The sequence below is a fragment of the Mustela lutreola genome, chromosome 8 (assembly GCF_030435805.1).
Source record: "Mustela lutreola isolate mMusLut2 chromosome 8, mMusLut2.pri, whole genome shotgun sequence".
NCBI classification, from domain to species: Eukaryota; Metazoa; Chordata; class Mammalia; order Carnivora; family Mustelidae; genus Mustela; species Mustela lutreola.
The window spans coordinates 13,686,865-13,703,519 of NC_081297.1; the positions used below are offsets into that span (position 1 = coordinate 13,686,865).

General features: G+C 36.4%; 1 protein-coding gene across 3 annotated transcripts in view; it reads left to right on the forward strand.

The window, feature by feature from the left end:
• MPP7 (MAGUK p55 scaffold protein 7) overlaps positions 1-16,655 on the forward strand; it is a 284,579-nt gene that overhangs the window by 70,529 nt on the left and 197,395 nt on the right. For all 3 annotated transcript variants that reach the window (XM_059183826.1, XM_059183828.1, XM_059183827.1), the window contains one exon: positions 3,137-3,298. In XM_059183826.1, coding sequence (XP_059039809.1) covers positions 3,262-3,298 — 37 coding nt within the window. In that variant the 5' untranslated portion in view covers positions 3,137-3,261. The remainder of the gene's footprint in view (positions 1-3,136; positions 3,299-16,655) is intronic.

Genomic DNA, 16,655 nt, shown 5'->3' on the forward strand with positions numbered 1-16,655 from the left:
CAATGACACCATTTTGCTTTACTGAAAACTCAAAACTTTCTGCGACAAACACTTGCACTTCCATGGTTGACCATTAGATGTCATGAGTACCACGGGAGCCCTAAGGGTTACCCAAGGCCAGTAGAAACTGAACATTGTAAGCTTGTAGACCTTCACATATTTCACTGTTTCCACATGATCGATGCCAGAAGAACCCGATACTGTGTGATATATAGAAGCAAGGTGCAACTGGAATAATGAAATTTCAAAAATAAGCCTTTTTAAAGGAGGGTTGTAATAGTTCTATTGGGTATTGTAAATGTTTCAGGTGCACTTGATATCGCTGTTGGGTTCCTGGCGTTTGGGTCTCTCTCTTTTTTATGGAAAGATGGATTGAACTTCAATTTAAGAATATTCGGTAATCCCTCTCAGGACGTACTGTAACAGCTGGTATTTTGGTGTTGTAGTAAATCGATTCCATACAACAGTCAGTAATAATTACAGCTGGGTTCTGACAAATTCCAAAGTATTTTCAATAAATTTAGCCAAAGAAAATAACATGATCACTGCAAAAATTTAGCTCAGTTTGAGAGTTAAACCCAGCAACTCTGCTTCATTGCACAAAATAGTGAGTATTTTTTACTGGTTGGGATTTTATCAAACCATTTGCTTTTTATTAGTATACATAGATATGTTCTGAGGAGATAATTACACTGTAGCATATATTTCTTAAGTAATATGACTTTGGAAAGAATTAACCTTGAGTGTTCATCATAAAATACAAAGTGAGAAATGCTGAGGCCTTTCATAAATGGGTTTATGTGTACAGCACCAATATCAACTCAGAAGGATGTTTTGCTGTGGGGATGTAAGGTTGTCTTAATAGTAATAGAATGATATAAGATCACTTATATAAACAAACACTTATGGTGTTTGTGGTTTATAAAAGTGAAGCACTGTAAGATCTTTAAGGTGTGAAGAAGGGGTTAGTATCTATGGCGTAGACATGGTGTGCAAATATTTCTATAGTTAAGCAATCTATACTATTTAAATTAGGATTTTTGGCCTAAAGAGCTTAAATTACCTACGTAACACACACACACACACACATACACACACACACACGATAACTATCTACCTACATGCTTATACATATTGCCCTAATGGTAGGAAGGAGTGTGCGTACGCTTTACAAATTTCAACTGTTTCCTCTTTTTTTTTTCTCATCAAAACAATAGTCTTACTGAGTGCCTTCTTTAAATCATGTATGGTCTGTTTCATACAGACTGTAATTAAGGAACACTTTTATGGAGTTGAATTTTAATCCTGATTGTTAGAATAATTTATGAAAGCAAAGCAGAGTTGCCTCTTAAAATTATTGGGGAAAACAGCCTCAGAGATGGGCATTAATGAAACTTTGTCTTTCTCACTTATTTTTAGCTTCGTGATTTAGAGTTTATTTGGTTTTTAAAATAACTGCCCTCATATTTTCAGTTAACAGTCTTCTCTGCATACTTTATCAACCCTTGTAATATGAAACAAAATGCAGGCCACTGCATTAGTTTGGTTCAAGATAGTCACTTTGGTGAATTTTTTCATACTAACGTTTGCTTTGATACTTAAAAAGCTAATTTAGAAGGTTTTAATAGAATTTTGCAGCTCAGACTTTTTCAAGTGAAATTTGGCAAGCCCTTTATTCCTTATTCTGTAATATGAATCAGCAATTTAAGGACTTTATGGGTTGAAGTGAGCCAGTTTTTCGAGTGTTTATAATATCTGTTTTTCTTGTTAATATATGTTAAAATATGCTTTTAAATTACTGAATTTGCTTTATAGAGAACTAGGGGAAAATGCATTAAAAATGGACTTAAACACATTGTGCGGGTCTTCTGATTTCTAAAAAAATGTAAATGGAGTGTATTTTCCGTTATTAGGCAGCAGTGGTCCAAATTTAAACCACATGGCCTTCTCCTAGGTGTCAGGCCAGCGTAAATTTTAATCTCGCTACTTTCTTTTATGTTTTCATTTTATAATCTCATTGCCTGAATTAAACAGCTCCAGTCACAAGAGCCAGCATTTCTTGTTCGCTGGTCACCTGCCAGACGGTGTGTTGTGAGTCTTAGCGTATTTAATTATCAAACAATTCTAAATTGTTGTTATCTCCATTCGTATAGACGGAAGTGAAGGTGCAGTAAGATCAAATACATCCTCCAAGATCACGGTTTAGCAGGTTGAAAGATTAGGCCAAACTCTGGAGTCCTTGCTCTTCCGATAGGAGACAACAGCGCCTTCCTGCTTATGGTGGGATAACCCGTAGTTAGTTAAAACAGCTTTTGAAAAAAAATGCTATTTTTTTGAAGTGCATCAAGCTTAGCTTTTTACTGAAAGAACAGACTTCTGTGTATAAGCATGGGCCGGGAGGCCTCGTTTAGATTGCTAACACTTCTGCGACTCCCTAACATTTTCAATTCTAGTAGTTTCTCCAGGTGATTGGCAGTTTCAGTTAGAGGACTTGGCAGTGGCATGTTAGGATGAGCTAGTTAACAAATCACAAGTGTGTTTGTAAGTCATGGACCATCGACAGAGCCTCCGTTCTGCATTAGAAATATAGCGTGGAATCACAGTAATAGATTGTGAGCATCTTAGAATAGCACTGGCGTGAAGAACCTTCTTGACGGGGCACCTGGGTGGCTCAGTGGGTTAAAGCCTCTGCCTTCAGCTCAGGTCATGATCCCAGGGTCCTGGGATCGAGTCCCGCATCAGGCTCTCTGCTCAGCGGGGAGCCTGCTTCCTCCTCTCTCTCTCTCTGCCTGCCTCTCTGCCTGCTTGTGATCTCTGTCTGTCAAATAAAATCTTAAAAAAAAAAAAACCCAAAACCTTCTTTACGTTCTTAATCTGCACTCAGCAGCCCTCAGACCAACTGCAAAAATCTTTCTGGAAGCCTTGATACATGCAGGAGGAGCTTTTGTGGTTTTAACTAGAAATTTCACATCCAAATCAAAAACTCTCACCCTTTTCCCTAGGTGCATCTAGCGTGCAGACAGATTTGGAAGACTGGTGAAGCGTGTTGGAATAAGAACTCTGAATTAGTTGTAGAACGTTGCAATTTAGTCGCCTCCCTATTACTATTTTTAAAGTGTTTTTCTTCTTTTTTTAGAAACGGCCTGCTTGAGATATAAATCTTGGTCGACAGCGTGGCTGCAGGCCACTGGACTGGAATTCTCCGTGGCTTTCTAAGTGGCGGGTGTCTGGGGTGTGCTGTCCCAGCCTGCGGTGTGCATCATGCCAGCCTTGTCGACAGGATCCGGGAGCGATGCAGGTATGTGAACCCGTGAGGGGCGGGTTTCCGTGCATCATTACTGAAGTTTTCTTGTTCACCGGGAAGAACCGCATCGCTTTAAGGGATCACAGATGGGTCAGGCTTGTTTTTCTGTAACCTGAGTGAGGGGCACAAAATCAACTCTGACGCATCCTTCCGAGATAAGAGTTGTCAAAGGACCTGGTGGCTCGTGATGATGCCCTTCTACAGCCTTGCCTTTTGGAATACTACCATGCATTTAAAGTGCTTTTTTAAAACAATTGAATGTTTTAAAGCATACAAAAAAGTGTGTCAAATACAGTGATAGTCTTATTATCCTTCACTCAGATTTGATAACAGGTATGAACTTTTCTGCCATACTTCAGACCCCTCACTTTTTAAAGAAATCAAACAAGGGCACCTGGGTGGCTCAGCTATTAAGCGTCTGCCTTCAGCTCAGGTCATGATCCCTGGGTTCTGGGATCGAGCCCCAAATCAGGCTCTCTGCTCAGTGGGAAGCCTGCTTCTCCCTCTCCCACTCCCCCTGCTTGTGTTCCTTCTCTCGCTGTGTCTCTGTCAAATAATTGAATAAAATCTTTAAAACAAAACAACAACAACAAAAAGAAATGAAACACAGTCTCTGTACCATTCTGGCAATTTCTTTCTTCCTCTCCCCACAGGTCAAAAAACTAGTCCAAAGTTGACATATGTCGTTAAGGGTTTCAGTTAAAACAAACAAACATAGTTCACCTCATCATCAGTGGCGAGATTTAGTGGTACTTGGAATAAAGGGTTCTAAGAAAGAGAAGAAACTCCTGTATATATGTATGTGTGTGCAGAATCCTGTCCTCCTGACCTGTTTTAGGGAGGTATGTGAGGGAGGTTGGTGCCCCCTTGGAAGTTTTATTCTAGGATCAGCCTTTTTATTTTTCATCTAAAAGAAATTTTAATTCATTAGTTAATTTTTTTTTTTTTTTTTTAAGTTTGGTCAACACACAATGTTACGTTAGTTTCAGGTGTACAGAGTAGTGATTCGGCTTCTCTGTAGGTTATGCTGTGCGGCCCACAAGTGTAGCTGCCATCCGTTGCGACCCAACACTGTTACAGTGTCATTGACTGTATTCCTTATGCTGTGCCTTTAAGCTCCCGGGACTCATTCATCCCATCACTAGACGCCTGCGTCTCCCATGCCTCTTGCCCCATTTAGCCCATCTTCCCAGCCGTCTCCCCTCTGGCAACCATCAGTTTGTTTTCTGTATTTATAAGTGTGAAAATGAGCACTTAAAAAAAAATTCATGGACCTTTTGCCGAATTATTAGAACAGAATGTGAGCAGGAATGAGGAGCTATGCCTTGCATTTTCTTTTTTTAATATTTTATTTATTTATTTGACAGACAGAGATCACAAGTAGGCAGAGAGGCAGGCAGAGAGAGAGGAAGGGAAGCAGGCTCCCTGGGGAGCAGAGAGCCTGATGTGGGGCTCAATCCCAGGACCCTGAGATCATGACTGGAGCTGAAGACAGAGGCTTTAACCCAGTGAGCCACGCAGGTGCCCCTGTGCCTTGCATTTTTAAGACCCTCTCAAAAGAAGTGGCATAGTGTGTGACTAAATGTTCTGTGTGTTGCATTGACTGTCCTGAATTTGGTTTAAGCCAGTGCCGTTCTGTAAGCAGCGCGATGGCGGTCTTCGATGTGGCAGTTACTGGCACCATAATTTTAACAAAGCTGAGCCACAAATTTGGAGTTACCCTTCCTTGTTCTCTCAAGCATATCCGTACCTACCTTTTGGCAAGTTTTGTCTCATCTTTATCCGTCTGTAATGATTTTTTCCACTGTAATTTACACTGAGGATTAGTTTTTCTTAGGAAGTGATTTTGATTTTCAAATACATAAAAAATTCTTTTTTTCTCAAGACATTGGCTTGGAAGCCAGGTCCTTTGGAAAAAAATTTTTTGCTTCGTTTTAGTTTTTATATAGTCCCACATTGTGTTCTACTATATAAAATGAATGATTTAACTTTCCATAGTGGTTTGGGAAATTATAGATGAAATTTATTTGAACCATAAATTTACTGCTGTTGTGTAGTGAGTAAGTTGTATGCCTTGCTGTTTGCCAAAAATGCCTCGATTTAATTGAATGCAAAATATTGTTGCTTACAGCTATCTCAAGGAATGATTAAAATGGAGTATTTGTAGTTCATAAAATGGAGTATTTGTAGTTCATGGGGGCAGTCGAAGGGTCACTCATAAAAATAGCAGAGGCTACTCAGAATTGGAAAAGGACTTTCCCCACGTAACTGGCTCACATTGTGCAAATCTCAAGTGCCCGTGTGACTCACACCTGGCTTTGTGATCTTTTTTGACCCATATGTCCCAGCAGGGTTAGAGTCAAGCAAAGAAGATGTGCCTGTTGCAAGAGAAGCTCCAGCATTCAGGGAAGCTGTAGTGCGTGGTGCACGCAGGAGATGCTTACTGTTCCCTTGTAGTTCCTTGCAGACCAGATACAGTTTACCAGTCAGGGGTCTTTCTCACCCTAGACAATGTTGCTTAGCAATGTTCTCTCCAGGGCACTGAGCTGGAGAGCATAACCGAAGAGCAGATGCTCATGCAGCAGGAGTGAGTGGCTCACAGCTACTCCAGTGCCCATAGTACTCAACATGGGAAACTACTTCCAAATACTTTGGGTGTAAAACTTAGTAGGCCATTTCTCCCTCTCCCCTTTCTACTTATTTCACGAAGGAAAAAAGTGTTTAATTACACAAGGAATCCATAAAAACATCCTCCTTGTCAAAGATGTGTAGATAAAAAAGGAAGGAGAGTTTTTACCCAACCTTACCCTGCCCCCAATCTCATTTTCGTTCTCCGTTGGATGAATATCCTTCAAGAACGTTCTGTACGTTCAGCAGTTCTATATTGATGTCCAGAAATAATACTCTTTTAGGTTGTTTTGTTCTTTACTTTTTAATCAGATTCTGTCATACTCGGGGTTTTTCTATAATGTCCTTTCCTATATCAAGTAATGTCTCAGAACTGTATTTCCATGGGGGGTGTGTGTGTGCGAATGTGCACACGTGTGTATCTTTATAACTTTCTATGTGTGTGCGAGTGTGCACACGTGTGTATCTTTATAACTTTCTATCTGTACATACCTCTGTATATCTATCTACCTCATTCTTTTTTCTTTTTTAAAGATTTTATTTATTTATTTGACAGAGATCATAAGTAGGTGGGGGGGTGGGGAGGGAAGCCGGCTCCCTGCTGAGCAGAGGCTCAATGAGGGACTCGATCCCAGGACTCTGGGATCATGACCTGAGCTGGAGGCAGAGGCTTTAACCCACTGAGCCACCCAGGCACCCCCCCCCCCCCCCCCCCGGTTTTTAGGATTTTATTTATTTTCTACCTCATTCTAGTAAACCAAGGCATACTCTTCCATAATATCACAATTCAGTGAACCATACTTCTGTTGACGAAAGACTTGGATTTGCTCCTTTTGTTATATTTTGGAAGAAAAGATGTAAACCTTGAATGGATGTTGCCAAATTGTCCCCCAGAGTGACTGAAGCACTCAGTGTCCCGTGGACAGTGCCTTAAAGATTCCTTCACCCATGTTCTTGCTGAGCTTCAATACCACAAGCCTTTATACTTCTTCCCCATGGGAGAAATGGGTAAAACATGGTATCTTAAGTGTTAAATGTGCATTACTATTGATACTGAGCATAATTCCATTTGTTGAATGGCCATTTGTTCCTCTGATGTGTCAGTTCATATCCTTTCCTTTTTTCTACTGATTATCATTTTCTTAACGTTTTTACAGAATGTCTTTATTTGTATAATGTATCTTATGGAGCATTTTAGGTTGAACATCATTTTTACTGGTCAACAGTTTGTCCTTTGGTTCTTAAATAGTATCATTTCTTTTATTGAAGTTGATAACTTTTATGTGGACAAATCAATCTTTTCTCTCTGGTTAATGGTTTTTCTTGCCCCTCATGCTTTCCTACCTACTGCAAGGTCATGAAGATGTTCTCTAAGATTTTCTTCTGATAATGAAGATAGTTAATTTTTATGCCTTTGGAATTTTAGTCCAACTGTGATTTATATGTGGAGTGAAGTCATATTCTAATTTTATTTCCCACGTGAATAGCCAGTGGTCTCCAAATCACTTAACTCAGTAGTTTGTCCTTTCCACATAAAATTGTAATATCCCCTCTGTTGTACACCAATATTGCATATACATTCTGGACTTTCTTGGCTTTAAAAAAAATAATTTTAATGGACCTTATGTTTCAGAGCAATTTCAGATTTACAGAAAGATTATGAAGATAGTAAAAAGTCCCAAGTACACCTTATACCTTGTTTTCGCTGATTATTAACATCTTACCTTAGTTTGGTACATTCATTTCAGTTAGTGAGTCAATACTGATACACTATTATTAACTCTAGTCTGTCTATACTTTATTCAGATATTCTCTGTTTTCCCTTTGTATATATGTTGTATATTAATCTCTCTATATAATACATTGTGTGTATGTGTAATTTCATTAGGCTCCCCTTGGCTCTGAAGGTTTCTCAGACTTTCCTTATCTTTGGTGACCTTGACTCTTCTACAAGTACTAGTCAGGTGTGTTGTGGAACTCTCCTCTCTTGGAGTTTGTCTGATGTAAAGTACCATTGTTATTAGGGGTAGGAATACATACTGTCATCTTGACCTATGACTGTTGATGTTGGCCAACAGGGTAAAGCAGTATTTGTCCAGTTTCTCCATTGTCAAGTTTCTCTCTTTTCCCATTCTCCTTTCCTGTTCATCTTTTCCCATTCTTTCCGTCCTGTACTGCATGTCAGGAGGTCTCTCTGTGCAGCCCCCACTAGAGTAGTGTGTTATGCTCCCCTCCTTTAGAAGCTAAACTATCTGTATAATAGCTTTGGCATATTTTGTCTCTCTTCTACCATTTATTTAATCACTCATTTATTGATATCAGTGTCGGCTCATGGATATTGATTGATATTTTGAGTTATAATGCAATACTAAATTTATTTTGTTGTTCAGAATGTTCCATTTTTGGGTGTTGGGAGCCCTTTCAGTCGGCTCCCATCAGTGTGGGCTTGCTTGTTTAGTTTTAACAGTTCCTTGCTTTTGACACTGCAAGGTGTCCCAGGCTCTTTTTATAGTGCTCCAGTCCTGGACTTGCATTTCTCAGGGAGCCCTAGTGCCTTTTCCTGGGGAATGGGATTAGGACCCAGGATCTGGGTGATGGTTTGCCCATTGCTACCAGAGTGTTGTTACTTTAGGTGCTCTCAGCCGGCAGAGCAAAGAAATACACGCGTGTACACTAATCCATGTAGATACACACGTTATAAACATTTTTGTGTGCAATCAGCTGTAACTAGGCTAAACATAAATTCTTATTGATGTCGTCAACTCTGATTCATTAACGAGTGGGTCATTTTAGGTCCTTTCCCCTGCTTCTTTGTAAACTCCCATTCTTAACAGTGAGAAACCTGGCTGTGACCATCTACCATCCATTTACATAATCAGTTCCAGTGTACATGTGAAGCAGAATCAGAATTGTTAACCTATGCCTCATGGGAAACCACTTTGATCAACTAGAGAGTTGACTTTGTTTTTTATTCCTCTGATAGTACCATTCTGTTGTTAATCTTACAGAATCATTCCTTTCGAGCATAGTACCTGTGTTATTTCTAGTTTTATAAATTCATTGTGATTTTTTTCAAACATCATTTAATATGTATTTTGTACACAGAAATACACATAACTTTTATAAGACAGTTTTAAAACTGGTTATAATGCCAATAGCTAGGAGATCACCATCTGGTTCAAGAAATCATGGTGCATAAACAATCTTGGAACACTGCAAAAATAAAATTAAAATCTTAAAAAAAAATCAAGCATCCTGAAAGTAACCTGTATATATATTTTTTTCTTTTTTCTTTTTAAAGATTTTATTTATTTATTTGACAGAGATTGCAAGAAGGCAGAGAGGCAGGCAGAGAGAGAGGAAGGGAAGCATGTTCCCTGCTGAGCAGAGAGCCCGATATGGGGCTCGATCCCAGGACCCTGGGATCGTGACCTGAGCCGAAGACAGAGGCTTTAACCTGCTGAGCCACCCAGGTGCCCCAACCTGTATATTTCTTCCCATTCACAATCTCCTCAACCTCCTTATGGGTGGACATTTAAAAAAAAAAAACTTAAAAATATTAAAACAAAATGTTTGTTTTAAACATTAAAACAAAATGTTTGTTTAAAATGCTTGTTGAACTTTAGAAATGGGATTATAGCGTACGAATTGGAGTAGTTCTGTGTGTTACAACCCCCTTCTCTTGCTCTGTGGCTTGTCTTCTCATTCTTTGTGCTGGCCTCCCCTATTATGTATGCAGAAGTTGCTAGTTGAGCACCATTTTCCTTTAGGTTAGTGATTTCTGAACTGTATTCATGAAATAGTTTCTTAACTTGTGATCAAAAAGTTATTCCCTTTTCCATTTTAATTTTGATACTCTAGTTTTTTGTTTGATTTTGATACTCTAGTTTTTGTAAGGTGTGAAGTTGGGCTCATAGTAATTTTTCCCATGTGGGTATCCAGTTGTCCCACCATGATGTAATAAAGACTCTTCCTCCCTCTTCTTTGTAACCACCTGGAACCTTCATTACTCCATCGAATTTCAGTGGTGACTGTGAACATCTTTGTTTTTAAAGTTCTGGATCTCAAAAGACATTATTTCAGCATTTCTTCTTTGTCTTATTTGCTCTAGAATTTTTTCATCTATGCCCTTTACTAGATTATGGAAGTTACCATTTATTTTTAGTTTGCAAAATGACTTTTTAAATGACTAGCCATTGAACATTGTCAGGTGATTTTATTTATTTATTATAACAATCATGTGATTTGTTTCCTGTGAATCTCAGCATAGCAAATTTCATTGGCTGTTGACTTTTTTGAAATGGATTTTTGACCATTATACCAACTTATATTTTAGAGAGAAACCCAATTTGTTCAGATTTATTACCCTTTTCATATACTCTGCTGGATTTCATTGGTACATATTTTATAACTGTTACATGTCTTTCTGTGAGTGACTTCAGCCTGTAATTTTACTTTCTCATTCTCTCATCAGATTTCCACAACATCATGTTAGCCTCAGGTAGTGAGTTGGGAGAAATCTTTACTCCTCTGTGGATAATTTTTTGAAAAACTGAAGTTACTTTGTCCTTTAGGGGAACTTAACCTGTTAGGTTACTTGGGCCCAGACACTTTCTTTTTGGTAAGAATATGGGTAACTATTCTAAAGATTCCAGGAATGTTCAGGCTTTTTATTTCTTCTTGAGTTAGTTTTAATGATTTATATTGTTCTAAGACTTGGTCCATTTCACCTAAATTTCAAATTACTGAAAAAGTTGCTTATAGTATTACGTATGTGCAGTTTCTATGTTAATTTTTTTTCTTTTTGGTTCTGATATTGGTGTTTATTGTCCTTTCTTTCCTTAATATTGCTGGAGTTTGGGCAATTTCATTATTCTTTTTAGATATAAAACTTTGGCCTTATTAATTTTCTTCATGGTGTATTAATTTTTATTTCATTTTTTTCATTTATTTTTCATTTTTAAAAAAATTCTTTTTCTAGTTTTTTTAAGATTTTCTTATTTATTTGATATTTTTTTCTCTCTCTAGGGAGAAAAGAGAGAGCACATGGCAGACAGAAGGAGAGGGGAGAGCAGGGAGCCCGATGTGGGACTTAATTCCAGGACCCTGGGACCATGACCTGAGCCGAAGGCAGTTGCTTAACTGACTGAACCACCCAGGCGCCCCTCTTTTTCTAGTTAGGAATATTCATAAATGTTCAACCTTCTTTTCTTCATGTAAACATTTAAGGCTATTTCTCCTTAGGTCCTGGTTTTATTACCTTGGAATTATTTTGTGATTGGTTATTTAAAATTTTCTTGAATTTACAAATAAGAATTTTTAATTTATCTTTTTTCCTGATTTCTACCTTAATAGCTTTGAGGTGAGAAGACTTAATTTGTATTATTCTAGCCCTCTGAAATTTGTTTAGGCTTTATGGCCAGCTATATAATCAGTATTTTTAAGTATCCTGTGTCTAAAAAGAAGGCATACTCTGCAGTCATTGAGTATAGTTGTCTGTCTTTGTCTGTAGGTCAGGTTTGTAAAGTTATTCAAATACTGTTTTTACTGGTTTTTGTTTGTTTATTCTCAGTTACCAAGAGAAATATTGTGAAAAGTTTTCCTTTATGACTGTTTTTTTCTTGCACTTTGGTTCAGTTTTTGTTGTATTCAACAACAATTTTAAATATATACAAATTTGTTATTTTGCTTGTGAGTTAATACATTTATACTTTTTAATACATTTTATTTAAAAGTAAATATCTTTTCTGTTAACATTTGCATGGTATATCTTTTCCTATCCTTTTATTGTCAACTTTTCTGTATTCCTGCTGTATTAGAGCTTTCATGAATTGCTTTAAGTTGGAGCTTTCTGAGGTACAAGTTGGACAGTCTTTGCTTTTAACTAGAGTTTGCTCAGTACACTTAATTATAATGTCTGATTTTTAAAATTCTGAATCTAACGTATTTTGTGTTTTCTTGTCCTGAAATTTGTAAGCTGCTTTTTCTGTTATGTCTTCTTTGGGATTGACTAGGGTTTTCATTTTTCATTTTGGTTTTCCCCATGTACAGTTTTGAAGTTAATACATTATGTTCTTCTAGTGGCTACCTTAGAAATTACGACATGAATCCTTTATTATAAAATCCTGTCTTAATCTGTACCTTTATTGTCTTCTGAAAAATATCCCAGGGAATCTTAGAACACTTCTACTCTGTATACTTCCCTCCCAACTTAAGTGCTATTGTGTCTTGTATTTTAATTCTCTCTCTCAGAAAAAACAAAAAACAAAAAACCAAAAACAACAACAACATTCCACAACATTGAAGACATTCTTATTTTGCTTTATATTGTCAGTATTCATTTAGAGTTCCTCACATATGACCATTTTGTTTGTTCTGCTCTCCATCTTACAACTCAAGCATTCTCAGACAGGATTATGTTTCACCTGTTTAAAGTAAAAGAAAAAAAAAGCTTTAGAATCTACTAAATTGAAGGTTTATGGCTCTCAAACTATGTCTTTCAGCATATCAGAACATGTTCTTATTTCTCTTCATTTCTTTTTATTTTATTAAAGTATAATCGAGATAAGGTATACAGCATAATGATTTGACATTCGTGTACATGGCAGAACGATCACTACATTAAGTTTTATTTAGTTAACATCTCTCTTCATGCAAAGTCACACCATTTTTTTTTCTTGTGCTGAGAACATTTAAGATTTATTTTCTTCAGGCAAACTTCCAAATTTGCAATACAGTATTATTGACTCTAGTCACCTTGCTGTACATGAGTTCATTTTATAACTGGAAGTTTGTACTTCTTGATTCCCTTCACCCATTTCACCCATCCTCCCTATCCCTTTCCCTTCTGGCAACTACCAGTGTATTCTCTGAATCTCTGACTTTTGTTTGTTTTTTAGATTTCAGATACAAGGGAAATCATATGGTACTTGTCTTTCTCTGTGTGACTTTTTTCCACTTAGCACAATGCCCTCAAGGTTCATACAAGTTGCAAATAGCTAGATTTTATTGATTTATTTATTTTTTATGACTGAGAACTATTCTAGAGTGTGTGTGTGTGTGTGTGTGTGTGTAACTCTTTTTCCATTCACTTTGGTTATTTCCGCATCTTGACTATTGTAAATAATGCTGCAGTGAACATAGGGACACATGTATCTTTCCGAATTAGTTTTTCTTTGGATAAATACCCAAAAGTTGAATTGCTGGATCATATGCGAGTTCTATTTTTAATTTTTTTACTCTTTTCCAGACTTGTTTTCTGTAGTGGCTACACCAATTTATAACCTCACCAGTAGTGTGCAAGGCTCTCCTTTGCCCATAGTCAACACCTGTTATTTCTTATCTTTTTGATAATAGCCATTTTCACAGGTGTGAAAGGATACCTTATTGTGATTTTGATTTGCATTTCCCTGATGATTAGTGATGTTGAGCATCTTTTCACGTGCTTGTTGGCGATCTGTATGTCTTCTTTGGAAAAAAATGTCTATTCCGATCCTCTGCCCATTTTTTAAAAAAATTGAATTGTTTGTTTCTTGTTGATACTGAGCTTTATGAATTTTTAAAATATATTTTGGGTGTTAACCCCTATTGGATATGAATTGCAAGTTCTTCTCCCATTCAGTAGATTGCCTCTTTTATTTTGTTGATGGTTTTTTTTTTTTTTGCTGTGCAGGAACTTTTGAGTTTTATGTAGTCCCATTTATTTAGTTTTGCATTTTGTTGCCACTGCCTTTGGAATTATATTAAAAAAAAAAAAAATCTCCAAGAGTGATGTCAAACAGTTTACCACCCATGTTTTCTTTAGGAGTTCTATGATTTCAGGTCTTTGATTCAAGTCTTTGGTCCATTTTGAGTTAATTTCCATGTACGGTGTAAGGTAGTGGTCCAGTTTCATTCTTTTGTATGTAGCTGTCTAGTTTTCCCAGCACCATTTATTGAAGAGACTGTCCTTTCCCCATTGAATATTTTTGCCTCTTTTGTTATAAAGTAATGGGCCATGTATGCTTGGGCTTTTTTTCTGGACTCTCTGTTCTGTCCCCCTGATCTGTGTGGTTTTTTTTATGCTAATACCATACATTTTAATTCCTTTAGTTTTTAGATACTATCGCTTGAAATTGGGGGGTGTGATGTCTCCCAACTTGTTCCTCTTTCTCAAGATTTGCTTTCGGTATTCAGGATCTTTTGTGGTTCCATACAAATATTGGGGCGGTTTTGTTTCTGTGAAAAATGCCATTGGAATTTTGATAGGAATTGCAGTGAGTCTATAGATTGCTTTGGTTAATTTGCAATGTTTTTCATTCCATGAGCATAGAATTTATTTCCATTTATTTGTGTCACCTCTTCTCAGCATCCTTTAGGTTTCAGGGTATAGATCCTTCACCTCCTTGGTGAAATTTATTCTTGGGTATTTTTTTTAATGCAATTCTAAATGGCATTTGTTTTCTTAATTTCTCTTCCTGATATTTTTTTTGTTGGTGGACACAAATGCAACAGAATTTTATATATCACTATTGTACATGCAACTTTACGGAATTCATTTATTCTAACAATCTTTTTCCTGGAGTCTTTAGGGTTTTCTATGTATAAAATTGTGTTATCCACAAATAGTGGTGGTTTACTTCTTCCTTTACAATTTGGATTCCAATTTCTTTTTCCTAATTGATTGCTGTGGCTAAGATTTCCAATACTGTGTTGAATAAAAGTGGTGAGGCTGGGCATCCTAGCCTTGTTCCTAATCTTAAAAGTGGGAAGCTTTTTCCTGTTGAGTATGATCCAAGCTGTGGGCTTGTCGTGTATGGTCTTATATGTTGAGGTACATTTTGTCTATACCCACTTTGTTGAGTTTGTTTTTTTTAAACCATAAATGATGTTAATTTTGTTAAATGCACTTCCTTATTTATTGAGATAATTATATGGTTTTTATCCTTCATTTTGTTAATGGTGGTTGATTGATTTTGTAGATGTTGAACCATCTTTGTATCCCTGGGGTAAATCTCACTTTATCATGACTTATGATACTTTGATGTATTGTTGAATTTGGTCTGCTAACTTTTTCCCCCTCTTTTCTGGTTTTGGTATCAGGGTAACACTGGCCTCATAAAATGAGTTTGGGAGCATTCTCTTTTCTTCAATTTTTTGGGAAGAATTTGAGAATAATAAGATATCAAATCTTTGGATGTTTGGTAGAACTTTCCAGTGAAAGTCATCTGTTCTTTTATTTTAGATTTTTTTGATTATGGATTCAATGTCCATACTAGTAATTGGTCTAATAAGATTTTCTGTTTGTTCATGACCAGTCTTGGAAGATTGTATGTTTCTAGGAGTTACCGTTCCTTCTAGGTTGTCTAGTTGGTTAGTGTATAATTGTTTATAGTATTCTCTTAAAATCCTATGTATTTCTTTGGTATCACTTGTAATTTCTCCTTTCTTTTTACTGATTTTATTTGTATTAGTCCTCCTTTTCCTTAGTCATTCTGGTCTTTACCAGTTTATCTTCTCAGAGATCCAGCTCTTAGTTTCATTGATCTTTTCTATTATCTTTTTAGTTTCTCATTTATTTTTGCTCTGATATTTATTATTTCCTTCCTTCTACTACTGGCTCTTTTTTTTCTAGTTGCTTTGGGTGTGAAGTTATATCATTTCTTGTTTCTTGATGTAGGCCTGTATTGCTATAGATGTTCGTATACAACTGCTTTTGTGTGTATCCATAGATTTTTGGTATGTTTTATTTCCATTTAAATTTGTATTAAGGTATTCTTTTGAAAAATTCTTTTTGATTTCTTTGTTGATCTATTGGTTGTTCAGATGTTTAATCTTCATGTACTTGGGAAAAATCACATTTCCTTCTTGTACTTCATTTTTAACTTCATTCCATTGTGGCCAGAAGAGATGCTTAATAAATTTCCATCTTAAATTTATTGAGATTTGTTTTGTGGCCTCCTATATGGTCTATCCTGGAGATTGTTTCATATGCACCTGAGAAGAATGTATATTCTCCTTTTGGGTAGAATGTTCTGTATAGGTCTGTTAAGTCCATCTGCTCTAATATGCCATTTAAAGATAATTTTTTTTAAAAAATGATTTTTCTGTCTGGATGATTTATTCATTGACATAAGTATTAAAGTTCCCTACTGTTGTGTATTGCTGTCAATTTCTCCAGAATGTATACAGACATTTAATTCATATATTTAGGTGCTTCTGTGTTATAAGTAAACATTTGCAAATGTTGTATCTTCTTGTTGGATTGATCTCCTTTATTATTAGGTAATTCCCATCTTTGTATTTTATTACAGACTTTGTTTCAAAGTCTGTTTTTTTCTGATATAAATATAGCTGCTGAGCTTTCTTCTGGATCCATTTGCATGAAATCTCTTTTTCTGTCCCTTCACTTTTAGTCTGCACACATTAGTCCTTACCTCTGAAATGAGTATCTTGTAGACAGCCTATAGGTGGGTTTTGTTTTTTATCCATTCAGCCACTCTGTATCTTTTAATTGGAGAATTTAGTCCATTTACACTTAGAGTAATTATTGGTAGGTATATCCTTATATTCAGTTTGTTGTTTGTTTTTGGCTACTTTGTAGTTTCTCTTTGTTCCTTTCTTTTTCTCTTTTTTTTCTCTTGTGGTGTGATGACTGTAATGTTTAGATTCCTTTTTCATTATCTTTTGCATATTTACCATAAGTTTTGCTCTTTGTTACTGTGAAGCTCACATGTAAAAGCAC